Source organism: Saccopteryx leptura, chromosome 2 (genome assembly GCF_036850995.1).
Source record: "Saccopteryx leptura isolate mSacLep1 chromosome 2, mSacLep1_pri_phased_curated, whole genome shotgun sequence".
Lineage (NCBI taxonomy): Eukaryota > Metazoa > Chordata > Mammalia > Chiroptera > Emballonuridae > Saccopteryx > Saccopteryx leptura.
In genome coordinates, this window is record NC_089504.1 from 296,179,907 (window position 1) to 296,194,615 (window position 14,709).

The 14,709-nt window shown below is 43.9% G+C and overlaps 1 protein-coding gene across 6 annotated transcripts in view; it reads left to right on the forward strand.

The window, feature by feature from the left end:
* ST7 (suppression of tumorigenicity 7) overlaps positions 1-14,709 on the forward strand; it is a 307,405-nt gene that overhangs the window by 259,701 nt on the left and 32,995 nt on the right. For all 6 annotated transcript variants that reach the window (XM_066362540.1, XM_066362542.1, XM_066362539.1 and 3 more), the window contains 2 exons: positions 4,711-4,783; positions 6,210-6,312. In XM_066362540.1, coding sequence (XP_066218637.1) covers positions 4,711-4,783; positions 6,210-6,312 — 176 coding nt within the window. The remainder of the gene's footprint in view (positions 1-4,710; positions 4,784-6,209; positions 6,313-14,709) is intronic.

Consider the following 14,709-nt stretch of genomic DNA (forward strand, 5'->3'; position numbering starts at 1 on the left):
GGAGCAGGCATGGGTGGGAGGGTATAAAGAAAGCTGTAGCACAGGGAAGGTCCTCTGCAGCACTGGTGTATTTGATGGTGGTGGTGGTTACATGACTCTAGCCTGGGGTAAAATTGTGCAGACCTACATGCTCTTATACACACACGCATGCATGTAAAACTGAACAAGGTCTGTAACTAATAGTACTAAACCAATGTCAGGTTCTTGATTTTTAATATTGTACTATAGTATATAAGATATCTTATATACTGGAAGAAGCTGAGGGAAGCATTCATAGACCTCTCTGTATCATGTTACAACCTTCTGTGAGTCTATAATTAGTTTAAAATAAGTTTCAAAATTATAATAGGCAACAACAACCAAGACTCACCTCCCCCCCTTTTTAAAGAAATGTAAGAGGTAGTGCTTGTGAGGCAAGCAGCTGTAATAATTAGCTTTGGCCTAAAGGTAGTGTAAATGGTTTTTCTTAAAAGTGAGCCTAAACATGAAGTCCCTGCCTCTGCTTTAGGTATTAGGCAGTTATTAGATGAAAATGTTTAATGAGTGCACAACGCAGAGAGAACATACTGACTCTCACGGGGTGCGGAAGTGCATCCCGTGGGTGGACAGGCTGACAGTTCTTCGTGTAAGTTGTACCTTACCTGTCTATGCTGTCAGTGTCCAGCTCCACCAACGTGTTTGCCCAGGAACTTGCTTCAGATGATTTGTAGAACTGAATTCTTCTATTTAGCATCATTATTTTTTGAAAAATCACTTCTTACATGTACATCACAGGAAGCTTAGGAAATATAGGTAAACAGTAGAAAAAAATTGCCTATCATCCCACCACCCAGAAATAAACACTGTTGATAGTTGGTATATATAACTGCAATGTTTTTATCTCTGTGCGTATAAATGCTTTTTTTTTTTTTAAGTTAGAAGAAGGGAGATAGCAAGATAGATTCTTGCATGCCTCCCAATCAGGATCCATTCAGCAACCCCGTCTGGGGCCAATGCTCAAATACCAAGCTATTCGTAGCACCTGAGATTGATGATCAGACCAACCAACCAAGCTAGCCTCAGTGCCTGGGGCCAACATTTAAACCAATCAAGCAGCCAGCTGCAAGAGGGGAAGAGGGAGAGATGAGGGAGAGGGAGAGGGAGAGAAGTAGATGGTTGCTTCTCCTATGTGCCCTGACTGGGGATTGAACCCAGAATGTCCCATTTACTGGGCCAATACTCTATCCACTGAGCCACCAGCCAGGGCCATTATCAATGCTTTAAAAAAAAAATGAAATCGTACTTGTATACTTTTTCTACTTATTGATGTGTGCACAGAACTGCTACATTTCCCCAGGTCAGTAAGTGCTTCTGTACTCTATGATTTAATAACTACCTAGAACTGTGCCCTGTGGATGTGCAACACCTTAACAAGTCTCCTGTGATGGGACGTTTAGGCTGTTTCCGTTTTCCACTATTAGAAACAATGTTGTGATTGACATCCTTAAGGCTAAATCTTCATGCATAGCCATGATTATTTCTCTTAAGATAAAGTCTCAAAAGTGGAATTGCTAGGTAGGCAAAATGTTAAAGCTTTGATTCATATTGCCAAAGATAGCGTCATTTATATACTTCCTTATGATTTTTTAAATAGCATTTTCTTTTCTCTAGTATACTGTATTATAAGAATATAACAGTATATAATACAAATAACATGCAAAACATGTGTTAATCAATTTTTTATGTTATCAGGAAGGCTTCTAATCAACAATAGGCTATTAGTAGTTAAGTTTTGGGGGAGTCAGAAGTTACATGTAGATTTTTTTACCATGTTGTTCAGGGGTCAACTGTAGCTAAATAAACAAGTTACATAAGAAATTTTGCTAATTTTTATTTTTGTTAAATAGCAAGAACAAAATAATTGATTGGAGTAAAAGGACAAATGAAATTAATACACCACTTCCCCCACTTAATATTGATTAAAATATTTTTTTAGTTATTTATTTTTTTAGGCATTATGAGTAAACATGTATTGCTATTTTTACATACATTGAAGGAGTATACAAAATTTTAAGGGGAAAATGAACTATTTCGTTATAATGTTGCAGAATTCTGTTGTATTTTTCTAGTGTAAATGTCCTGTCTATGGGTGTGAGGGGGCTTGGTTCTGGGTTAAAGTTCACCTTTGTTAGACATCTCTAATACTCTGCTGGACCGACCTCAGTTGTATCTTTTCTGCATTTCCAACTGAGTGAATGTTCCCTTTGTTTGTTAGGTAACCATCAATACACAATGTGATCTTTCTCACTGAGAAGCTAAATCCTTACCATGTGAGGCTCAACCTTGTGCTGCAACCTTCAAATAAAGATTGCTGTTGTTTTCAACCTTAACTACTTCCTGGGACTTTTCATGGGTCCCCACTTCATAGAAAGGTGCTAGGTTTCACAGGAGGAACCAGACCAGGAAGGGTGGAATCAAGGCTGGGGTAATTTTTAAATAAAAGGTCTGAACTTTTACATAAATACAATGTGTGTTATATGCAGTTTTAAAAAATTATCTTCCAATAGCAATCAGTGAGGACCCTAGAAAACAAGATATTTGATTCCTGGATTGATTTCCCACACTGGGAAGTAGTTAAATGTTTAGATATTGACAAAGCAATGGGACAAATCTCTGAGTTTCTGGCTTTTTTTTTCTTCTTAGTCATAAACGTACCATTTCCTACTATGTATAAGGTGGTACAATTTTGTTAGAATAATATATGAGATAAGGGTTACAAAGACCTCTTTCTCTTTCAATTCTGTGTTGGTATTTTCTATGATTATGTGTATTTTATCAATGTCATTGAAATTTCCCTCGAAGAGAAGTTTCTCATGCTGGAATTGATGGGTAAATACTTGTTATTCGATAATGGATTGGTTTTCTTTAACACAATTATTTTTTTCTGCTTCTGTCTGGCTGGTTGTGGGACTTCCCTTTGCATTCCTACTGTAATATAATTTGAGGTTCAAAACAGCTCTGCAAAGAAAATTACAAGGCTTACCAGGCATGAACAAATCCCCTAACCCATGCCTGACCGGTGGTGGTGCAGTGGATAGTGCATGGACCTGGGATGCTGAGGTCTCAGGTTCAAAACCCAGAGGTTGCTGGCTTGAGCATGGGCTCATCCAGCTTGAGTGCAGGCTCACCAGCTTGAGCGTGGAGCCACCAGCTTGAATGTGGGACCATAGACATGGTCACTGGCTTGAGCAAGGGGTCACTGGCTCAGCTGTAGCCCCACGATCAAGGCACATATGAGAAGCAATCAATGAACAACTAAAAAGTGCCACAACTATGAGTTGATGCTTCTCATCTCTCCCCCTTCCTGTCTGTCTGCCTGTCTGTCTCTTGGGGGAGAAAAAAGTGCCTCTAACCCAGAGTGCATTTTGCAGCAGTGGGAATGGCCTATTTTTACGTGGTCTGAATTAAGAAGGTATTTCTGTTGTAGTCATAGCCTTGGCTGGTGGAAAAGTGGATAGAGTCTTGTCCTGGAGCACTGAGGTTGCTGGCTTAATCTGGAGTCACCGGCTCATTTCCTGAGGGTGCTTGCTCAACGTCTCCAGTTCAAGGCCTGGTCAGGACACTGATGAGAAGCAATCAATGGGGACACAACTAAGTGGAACAATTAGTTGATGCTTCTCTCTCTTTCTCAAAAAAGAAAAGGAAGGGAGGGAGGGAGGGAGGGAGGGAGGAAGGAAGGAAGGAAGGAAGGAAGGAAGGAAGGAAGGAAGGAAGGAAGGAAGGAAGGAAGGAGAAAGAGAGAGGAAGAAAGAAAGAAAGAAAGAAAGAAAGAAAGAAAGAAAGAAAGAAAGAAAGAAAGAAAGAAAGAAAGAAAGAAAGAAAGAAAGAAAAGAAAGAGGAAAGAAAGAGAAGAAGGAAAGGAGGGAAAAAGGGAGGGAGGAAATCATAGTTAAAAATTAGATATTTCCCCGAGAAAGACCACTCTCCTTGAGTTCAGCTACTCTCGGTGTGCCCTGCACTTTTGCTTCCCTGTAAACCCGTTATCTGAGCCTGTTCCTCACGCCCATCTGAGGTTTTCTACCCACACTGAGAGGAGTTGTTCTGGGAAACAAATTAGGGTTTATGTGAAAGGGGATTGAATGGAAAAAAAAAGTATAGTTTTCTAACAATTTCATATATATCCTTATAAATATATATAAAGATTTATCATATAGACTGTATATATGTTACTTTTAAAAAAAACAGTATGAACTTTGAAATTTAATTCATAAAAAATATGGTTTAAACTATGGTGTTCTTTTGTTTGTTTTTTAATCCACGTTCATTTTTTTTCACGTTAGTATTTCAAATGCCTGTTGAGAAAGTTTTTTAAGTCAAAAGAGGATGTATTTACCTTTCACGATATCAAGGGTATTTATGTAACATTTAAAAAGATATATTTATAGCTATTCTCTGCTTTAAAAAACTCAACATATAAAAATACATATTTTAAAGTAGAAGATGATTGCTAAAGAGTCAGTCTGGTAGATTTTAAACATGAATTATTCACAAAAAGTATAAATTACCTCAGTTGCACCCTGCTACATAAGGAGCAGCTGTGTGCTGAGTGCATCAAAATATTCTTCATTATGCTTTATTAGGCTTCCATGATTAAAGTAGTAGTGTATTAAAAATCATTGCTCCTTGTTTCTGCAAACTTACAAGAGTTCTTCCTTTCTTTTTCTCTAACAGATATAAGTTTACCAAAGTCGGCAACAATATGCTACACAGCTGCCTTGCTCAAAGCAAGAGCGGTCTCTGACAAGTAAGTGAGTGACTGCGGGGCGGTCCTAGTGCTGCCCTGCCCTCAGGAGATGCGTTGCTTCTGCGGTTGCTCTGGAGGCTCCTCTCACTCCGAGGGCCCTGCTTATGAGCACGTGTTTTCCAAAACCTGCTGACCTTTTCTTTTCCTACTAGAAGGAGGGAGTGTACACTCAAGGTATTGCAGGGTCGTATGAATCCCTAAAGAGAGGTTTATATGAAATTCCCTGCCTCTGAGGCGACTTTTGTTTTTTCTTTTTTTATTTTTATTTTTTATTGCCAGATAATAGATACCACAAGGCCTGCTTGGGACTTACACAAATGCCTTCCCTTTACTCATTTTTTTGCGTATTCCTGCCCTTCAGCAGTCTTGGCGGGGTGGTCATGTGCGATGTGGCCGAGGGACAGCTCCCACCCTTTGCCCCATCAATCCCAAGCTGCCCGCCCCCAGGACCCGCTGGCTCTGAGTTGCCCCTCCCAGCAGGACGTTTGCCCTCAGGCAGGTGACTGTGGCAGAGACCTTCCAGAGACATCCATAGAGAGATGGCTTAACTGGCTCTCAGTTCCGAAACGCTTCCCTTTCCCCGAAACCCTCCTTGTAGCCCTGAGACCAGAAGACAGGAGGAGACGGCAGCCCCTGCCGTGCCCGCCAGGTTTGCTGTTCAGTGTGTGTGCACTTCGAGACCGAAGTAATTGTTTTTCATTCTTTTTTATCCTGTAGATCGCCAGTACCTACTGCAACATCTTTTCTCCCTACACAGCGACTCCAGCTTGGGAGGGCAGGGCCAGGGTTGCCACAGCTTCCCCTGTGGTGTCTGCCTGCCAAGCACAGCTCTGGAGTTAGCCCTGGGTGTGAGGTGAGAAAGAGATTGCATGGTCTGGTTTTTTCCATCCACTGGGCAGGTGTCTCGCCCGCAGTTTGGGCACGCACCCCCCTGCCGGACGGCCCAAGCAGGCTCTCCTGCTGCGGACGCTGCACCGACCTAACCCTCCGTGGCAGCCCTGACACTGGGTTGGGAGCCTCCTCTAAAATTCTCCCCAGTCCTGTTTTTAACCGAGTGCGCCCTTCCGTATCCTAGTTCTCTTTCTCCTGCACTGTCGGCCCCATCAGTCCTGCCCCCGCCCCGCCCCGCCCCGCCCTAAGCAGGTACCCCATAGAAAATGTAGATTAGCTGTTTAGACAGAGTGACTCGACAGCTGAATTTAATTCCTGCCGCTATTAGATGCAAACACGCTTTCCGCTTCCGCTGGGGATTTTGTGGCCTCGGTCTGAGGGGTCACTCAGAGGTTCCATGTAGTGGAGGTTTGGAAAGGTCATGCCATCAGCTCGCTGTGGTTTTATGGGCCCTTGATGTGTCTGTAGATGCTTCTCTGGGTTGGTGCCCAGGCAGAGGTCCCAACGGCGTGGTGTCTGTCTTCCTGCTTTGCAGGTTCTCTCCCGAGGCTGCATCGCGGCGGGGGCTGAGCACGGCGGAGATGAACGCAGTCGAGGCCATTCACAGAGCTGTGGAATTCAACCCCCACGTGCCAAAGGTGAGTATGTGGGGTCCCTGCAAGGACTCCTTACGACGGCAGGGAAGGCATTCCCTGACTACAGCATCATATCCTGAACGCACACTTATAAAACAAGGAATTGTAACCAATGGATGTTGAGGCCCTATATCGTCTATGATGATTAGCCTCATCTTTAAGTAAAAACTACACCCAATAGGCTTTGGGGCAAATTTTCAGGCTTGAAATAGTAATGCTTAATTGATAGACCTGAGTTGGGCAGGCTATGTCAAGAAACTGAAATTGGCAAAATACGGAGAGTCAAGAGTGCTGATGTATTTGACAGGAATTCCACACTAGCTTTCCGTTTTACTAGACCCAACTCAGAAAGTGAACCTTGTTGTGAATAAAAGCGGTAAAAAATGCTTCCCAATGTGCCCTTCTATGTCTCTGTAAATAAATGATAGTTCATTAGTCTTGGCAAGAAAATAATAGGGAAAACCTCAAAGTATGAAGAAGTGTTTTTCTTTTGACTTGTGAGTACCATTTCAGCTGGTAGATGTAGTAGGAAATATTTGTCTTAATTATTAACCACGTGTCTGACCAATGTATAACTACCCATTATAAATACCATTTTAATATTTCTCATATATTTCTTCTGAATTTGAATTTAAAGTTGTCTGATTGTGGCAGAATATATAGAGAGATCGTTCTGTGACTTGTTATTCAGCAGATGGATGTGTATTTATGACTTACCAGTATTTGAGTACCTTCTACATGATAGGCTCATCACTTAATGTTTTCAGATTGTCTTTTAAGGGAGATGAGGGGAGATAGACAGACTCCCGCATGTGCCCCAGCCGGGATCCACACAGCAACCCCTGTCTGAGGCTGATGCTCGGACCAGCCAAACTATCCTCAGTGCCTGAAGCCAGTGCTCGGACCACTTGAGCCGCTGGCTGCAAAAGAAGAAGAGGGAGAGATGGAAGAGAGTGAGGGGGGAGAAGCAGATGGTTGTTTATCCTGTGTGCCCTGACTGCGGATTGAACCAGGACATCTGCACACTGGGCCGACGCTCTATCCACTGAGCAAATTGGCCAGGGCCTATTTTCAGGTCTTTGGTTTTTGTTTTATTTTTTTTGTATTATGAAGCACAGTTGACCTCTGAGAAAATCTTCCTGCAGTTTGTATCAGGTGCTACAGGGCACAATGTCCCTGGCAAAACACCTGATGAAGACTTTAATTGGTGAAAATTACAAAAGAAGACTGCTTTCTATTTTCTTGTTCTGTAGCAGTATGGCAGTAAAAGGGTGCTCTGTGTGTGTGTGTTGGGGGGGAGGTATCTGTGTGATTATGGAGTTACCTGGGGTTTTTTTTTGTTTTTTTTTTTTGTATTTTTCTGAAGCTGGAAACGGGGAGAGACAGTCAGACTCCCGCATGCTCCCAACCGGGATCCACCCGGCACGCCCACCAGGGGGCGATGCTCTGCCCACCAGGGGCGACACTCTGCCCCTCTGGGGCGTCGCTCTGTTGCAACCAGAGCCACTCTAGCACCTGGGGCAGAAGCCAAGGAGCCATCCCCAGCGCCCGGGCCATCTTTGCTCCAATGGAGCCTCGCTGCGGGAGGGGAAGAGAGAGACAGAGAGGAAGGAGAGGGGGAGGGGTGGAGAAGCAGATGGCACTTCTCCTGTGTGCCCTGGCCGGAAATCGAACCTGGGACTCCTGCACGCCAGGCCGACGCTCCACCACTGAGCCAACCGGCCAGGGCCGAGTTACCTGTTTTAATTAGTCTTGCTGCCACCCAGGGTGACAGAGATGCATGCTCTGGTATCGTCCCTGAGGTTTTGCTCAGGCCGGGGTCACCTTCCCAGGACGGAGGCTGGAGAGTGAGCAGTGCCACTGTTGCAGAGGGCACATCATGCACGTGGGTTCCATGCACATGACCAGCAGGGGGTCTTGTACAGAAGGGATATAAAATGCATCTATTTAATATTTTTCCAGCTCAGTTAAAAATGTCTACTCGAATTTGATTAAAATTCGAAACCAATCATAAAAATATTATCCTAAAAAAAATTTAAAAAAGAAAAAAATATCTTGAATTATAGTAAACTAAAGTCATCAATTATTATCTTTTTATTGATTGCCATTCTCTAACTACAGAGCTATTCCATGAGCATAAAGAAGGCTCTTTTGGAGGTCGTATTGGGCAACAGAGTCCTAGATTCGGAGATGAAAACTTGTGTTCGAGTCCTGGCTCTGCTATTTACTAGCCACGAGACCTTGGGCTTAGCATCTCTGAACTCAGTCTCATCTTTCAAATGAAAATAGAACTATGAGCCTTACCTATCTTCTATGGTAAAGATGAGATAATATAGTCAAAGTTTTTTTTGAAAATACTTGAGTACTGTATGCTTATCAATTATTAAAATTATTATTTTTTTATTTGCACTCTTCCGAAGCTGGAAACCAGGAGAGACAGTCAGACAGACTCCTGCATGCGCCCGACCGGGATCCATCCGGCATGCCCACCAGGGGGCGACGCTCTGCCCACCAGGGGGCGATGCTCTGCCCCTCGGGCTCGCTCCACCGCGACCAGAGCCACTCTAGCGCCTGGGGCAGAGGCCAAGGAGCCATCCCCAGTGCCCAGGCCATCTTTGCTCCAATGGAGCCTCGCTGCGGGAGGGGAAGAGAGAGACAGAGAGGAAGGAGAGGGGGAGGGGTGGAGAAGCAGATGGGCGCCTCTCCTGTGTGCCCTGGCCGGGAATCGAACCCGGGACCCCTTGCACGCCAGGCCAACACTCCACCACTGAGCCAACCGGCCAGGGCCAAATTATTAAAATTATTAATGTTTGACATGGTGGCCCATTAAGTCTGAGAACCAGGTCTTAACTTTTCCAGTTTTACCAACTATAATCCTGGGGCAGAAGATAGAAAGCTGGTATGATACCTGTTGGTTAGATATTTTAATTGAAACTGCTGTTTAATTCTTGGTAATGGTCTTCAGCGATTGTTTGAGTCTCTAGGAGACTGTTAGAAGCCCTACGAAGTAGGCCAAGGCTAGCTAACGTTGGAAGAATTTGATTCAGCCAACTAGCGCTCCCCCTGCAAAACAAAATACTTCTAAAAGTGGAAACATTTTAAATATTTAATTTCATTCTATTTTCTAATCATTAAATGGAGAAAAGAGTATGCAGGTAAACTGATTTCCCACCAGTTTCATTTGTTAGCGATTGTGTTGAGGGGAAGCTTTTTTCCACGTCTCCTTTTGACACTCTCGTGGGGACAAGGTTCTGTGCGTGCTGACCTCAGGTGCTCAGAATGAGATGCAAACCTCTGGTACAGTGTACCAGATGCGCTGCTCTGAATATCTCTCATACATGTTCTGCAGTTTATGGGACTGTGTGCTAATACTTTAGTAAATATACACGCGAGCATACACATGCATTGGTGCCTTTGTAGGCAGAGAATAGCCTTAATCCTAATGAGATATCGAGGAAGAATACTGTGAACTCTCTGAGACTCTTGGTGTAAGGAGGGGCCTTCATGGTTATCGAGGAATCCTTCCCATCCTAGCCTTGAATCTCTCCTTATAATGATATTATGAAAGTTAGTTTACGATTGGTTTCTATGGCATGTGAGCCACATGCCAGCACAGTGCTCACTGAACTACCTATGCCGTCTCATTTACTTTTCGTAACAACTTTGTAAGGGATGTCATATTGTTGTCTGTGCTTCTAGGTGAAGGCACCATAGGCTTGAGAGGATAGGCAGCCTGTTTGTGGTCACGCAGGATGTAAGTGGCAGGGCCTGAGCTGACTGTGGGTTCTCTAACTTGTGTCCCTGTCCATTGGTGGCACACCAGCTGGGGCTTGCACATTTCAGATGATGGCAAGCTCATCACTTCCTAGGGCACTCAATTCCTTGTGGACAATTCAGATTGTTCAAGATATTATCGGATCTTAAACACTTCCGTGGCTCCTTTTTTTCTCTCGTGGGAAGTTGTCAGTGGTCTACCACAGGAATTTCCAGTATCTGCATGCTGTTTCACCCAATTATAGCCTTCTCAGGAGAAAAAATACCAACATGACAGCTCAGAATTGCCTTCCTTAAATTTCCTGCTTAGTTCTGGCAGGTATTCCACTAAGCAAAGATACACTGTTACTATTCCAGCTTCCATTGAAAAGTATGATTACTCCATGAGGGTGACTCTTGGGAACAGCCCTCACCTGCAGAGGTGAGGAGGAGGGAGTAAGCGTGTCTCCTAACCACATCACAGGAGCGGGAGGTAAATACAAACAGTCAAAAGCCATGGGTCTCTATTCTGAAGGAGAGCCTCTTAAGTTGTCAGCTGGATTGTAAACGTGAGGACTTCTGAAACCTTCGCTTGCAGCCGGATATAAAGAGGAAGCAGCCCTGAGACTCACTGTTACAGCTGTGTCCCCAGCCCTACAGAAGGAGGTAGCAACTCCTTGGGTAGTTCTTCGGGACCTTTCAGGAGCTGACCTAGTTTGTTTCTCCTTTTGTACCAGCTCCTTTTCACAGTCTGCTCATTGCTCCAGAAACATTCTCTTCCCCGCCCCTCTTTGCTGCTTCTGAGGAAATCCCCCCCACCCTTCGCCCCACCATTGGAAGTCCCCCCCAGGAGACCCGCCCCTCCGGGCCCCAGAACCTCACTCGCTTCCCCGGGGCTCTCTCACCACAGTGCACTGGTGACCTGCTTACTGCTTACTCATGTTGGGGACCACTGGGGGTGTTAGGGTCTTAGTGGTGGTGGCGATTTTCAAGAACCGGGTACACACTTCAAAAAGACAAAGAATTCTCTAAACCGTTAGAGGATGCTTTCCATTTAATGGAATTAAAAGAAGAGCTTTGAATTTAAGGGGAGTATCCTCCATTTTAAAGGCAATTGCTCTCATGGGCTGCTGAACACATGAGGACCGTCCTCCTCTCAGTTCTACACCCCCTCATGTGTTGTCACAGCTCATGGGGTTTCCCTGCTTTCCCTGAGAAGGTGCCTCCCCACCACCCTGCTCTTGCTCATCCATGTCCAGGGTGACAGGGTGGAGGGCACACCTCCACCGTGGGTGGTCGCTGGTGCTGTGTCCCTCAGTGTTCTGTGTGTGCACCTCTGGGCCTTCCCTACGGAGAGACATTTTTGGATGAGAAGATATTACACGAACCCTTTCAGAGTACTAAAGATTAATTTTCATTTTCTGAAAAATTTCCAAAAAAAAAAAAAAAGACTATAAATTAATGGTTTGTTACTCCCGGTATTAGATGGGTTTTTTTCCTCTGTGGTGGTTTTATAAAAATAAATTCTTATATGAGACAAAGTATAAAGAAATCCTCCCTAATCCCATCATAGAGTCATATTTAAGACTATGTCCTTTAGTACATTTTCAATGCTTAGAAGTCAGTCACACAGGAGATTTATATTTTTTAGAACACGGCCTCTTACCTTGGATTTTATGGTTGGGTATTGGGGAGGATCATCAGATTTTCTGGTTCTTTGATCTTAGAAAGGCCATCCTCTAATTTAACAATGAAGTCCAAGTCTCTTAGCCATGTGCCCTCAAACACTTTAAAATATTCTCAGTAACTGTTTTCTAGATGATTTACTTCTATATATCTGTGTCGTAAAAAAACCCATGTCGTGAAACCTACTGCCGTGACTAGAGTCCACGTGTACAGCGCAGGAGTGTTCACCACACGCAGTGTGTGCCACAGATCTGTAGACCCTCTCTCGTCCGTGGCTGAACAGCCACCCTTCCTCCATCACTCCCGGCTCCTGGGAACCAGCGCTCCGCTTTCTGCCTCTGCTGGTTTGGCTGCTTTCGACTCCTCGTCTAGGTGGAGGGAATAATGCAGTGTTGGTCCGTCTATGACTGGCTTCTTTGATGTAGCCCAGTGCCCTCCAGATTCATCCATGTCATAGCATGTGAAGGGATCTCATCCTTTTTTTAAGCCTGATTACTGTTCTGTTGTGTGTGTGTGTGTGTGTCACATCTTCATCCATTCATTCACTGATGGAAACTTAAGTTGTTTCCACTTCTTGGTGCAGTGAACGTGGGAGTGTAAATATCTCTTCTCGATCCTTTTTCAGTTCTTTTGGATGAATACCTGGAAGTGCGATCACTGGGTCATGGCCTAGTTCTGTTTGCAATGTTTTCAAGAAACTCCATCTTGATTTCCATGGTGGCTGCATCCTTTTTTTTTTTTTCTTTAGAAAATTAAATTTGATGGGATAACAGTGATCAATAAAAGTACATAGGTTTCAAGTAAACATTTCTATAGCATTTGAACCATTGATTATATTGGAAGTGATGGCTGTGGGTGACGGGCTGTACCCTTTTACAGTGCCCAGGGTTCAAGCGCTCCACTTTCTTGCTAGTCTTTGTTATATTCTGAGTTTTCTTTTTTAAGTAGTTTGAGGTGCTATCTCATTGTGGTTTTGAGTTGCATTCTGACTTGCATTTCCCTCATCGTTAGTGATGTTGAGCATCTTTTCACACGTGTTGATCACCGGTGTGTCTTCTTTGGAGAAATGGCTGTTCACGTCTTTTGCCCATTTTAAAATATAATTTAACATATTTATATAGTTTGTAAATGTTTTCTCCTATTGCATAGGCTGCCTTTTCCTTCTGTGGGTTGATTTCCTTTGCTGTGCAGAATTCTTTTATTTTGATGTAGTCCCACTGTCTATTTTTGCTTTTGTTGCTTGTGCAATAATCTAACAAATTATTGTCAAGACAAATATTATGAAGTTTTTATCCTATGTTTTCTTCTAGAAGCTTTATAGTTTCAGGTCTTACATTTAAGTGTTTAATGCATTTTGTATTTCTTTTTGTGTATGGAGTAATATAGGGGTTCAATTTCAGTCTCTTGCATGTGGATCTCCAAGTGTTCAGCACCATTTGTTGAAGAGAATAATTAAATTCTCTAGTGTAGACATCAAGCTGTGGTCCACTTTAGCAGTGAACTTTTGGGGGCGTGAAGATGTTGTGGTGTTTAGGGTTATTCCCTTAGGACAGATGTGCAGAGTGGGAGTCACTGAGTAACATACAGGAGCACTTTGGGTCTCCTGGTGTTAAATGCCAAATTGCTTCCAGACAAGACGGTAGCAGTTTACATCCCATCACAGGTGACCTTTTGTCGTTTTATCACCCTTACCAGCATTGAGCATTTGTTCAAATCAGAGAGAAGAAAAAAAACAACAGCTATATTTGTACTTTTATTAGGTACAGATGGAATTCTATTCTTTTAGTTTGCAGTTTTTTGCTACTACTAGTAAGCAGATTCTATAGACTACCTATTGTGGGAGAACATCCTAATTACAATGATGACAGGCAGACCTGTGAAGTATTATTGAAAGGGTTCTAGCCCTGACAGGATAGTTCATTTGGCTAGAATGTCCTCCTGATAGACCAGGGTTGCAGGTTCAATCCCCAGTCAGGGCACATACAAAAATCAACCAATAAGTGAAGAAATAAATGAAAAAACATATCTGGTTTTTTCTCCCTCCCCCTCCTTTCCTTCCTCTCTCTAAAAATAAATAAATAAATTTAAAGGGTTTCCAAAGTATGTGAAGCAAGGACTCCCACTACTTCCTGTCTATTAGCTAGAGGGAACTATGGGAAGGGGGAGTTAATTAGCTCCTTGCCCATTTCCTTTATGATAAAACTGGGGTGGGGATAAAGGCTTCATGGGGCTGACGGGAAGTGAGAGGGATCACAGTGAGTGACCCCTCCAGTGTGTAGCGGGTGGTGGTGCTCCTTCGCGTTGGCCCCTTCACCGTCTCTTCCCTGCGCCGTCAGCTCCATGTCTGCAGTTGCAGGCCAGGTGAAGAGAGAGACGAGTTAGAAATGGGCGTTAACTGCTGTTTCCTGGGCCGCCCCCATCAGAAGCAGGACAACCAGGGAGCAGAACAGCCAGTGGCAATGCAATGCCCTTGACCTTGAGTACCTACAGGGTCCCTTTAGGCCCCCGGATGTGAGGGGAGGCTTGGACCTGTTCTAGCTGCAGCTGCGGTCTTCAGGGATCCCCAGTTTGTAACTGCTGGGTGAATCCTTCCATGTGGCTGAGGAAAGTTATCCACTTTGGACATCTGTCTTGTGCAGCGCGGGGCAAAAGTAGTTTTACAGTTGTCCGTATGGGAAATAATAAAATAATTAATAAATGATAATACAAGAGTCAACTCTGTTTCATGTCCTCACCACTGTAAACCGTCCAGAGATGCAGGGTGGCTCCGAGAAGACCGCAGGGCCGGGGGACCAGATGCTGAGGAGGCGGGATGGGACAACATGCCACAAAAAACATGATTTGTTATTCTTGTTTTAAGCAGTAAGCATTTTTCCCTTCTAATATGATCTCATCTGAAACCTTCATGAACAAAGCAAGTAAAAGTCAAACTGCTGTGGTGGAAACGGGACTGGGAAGGCA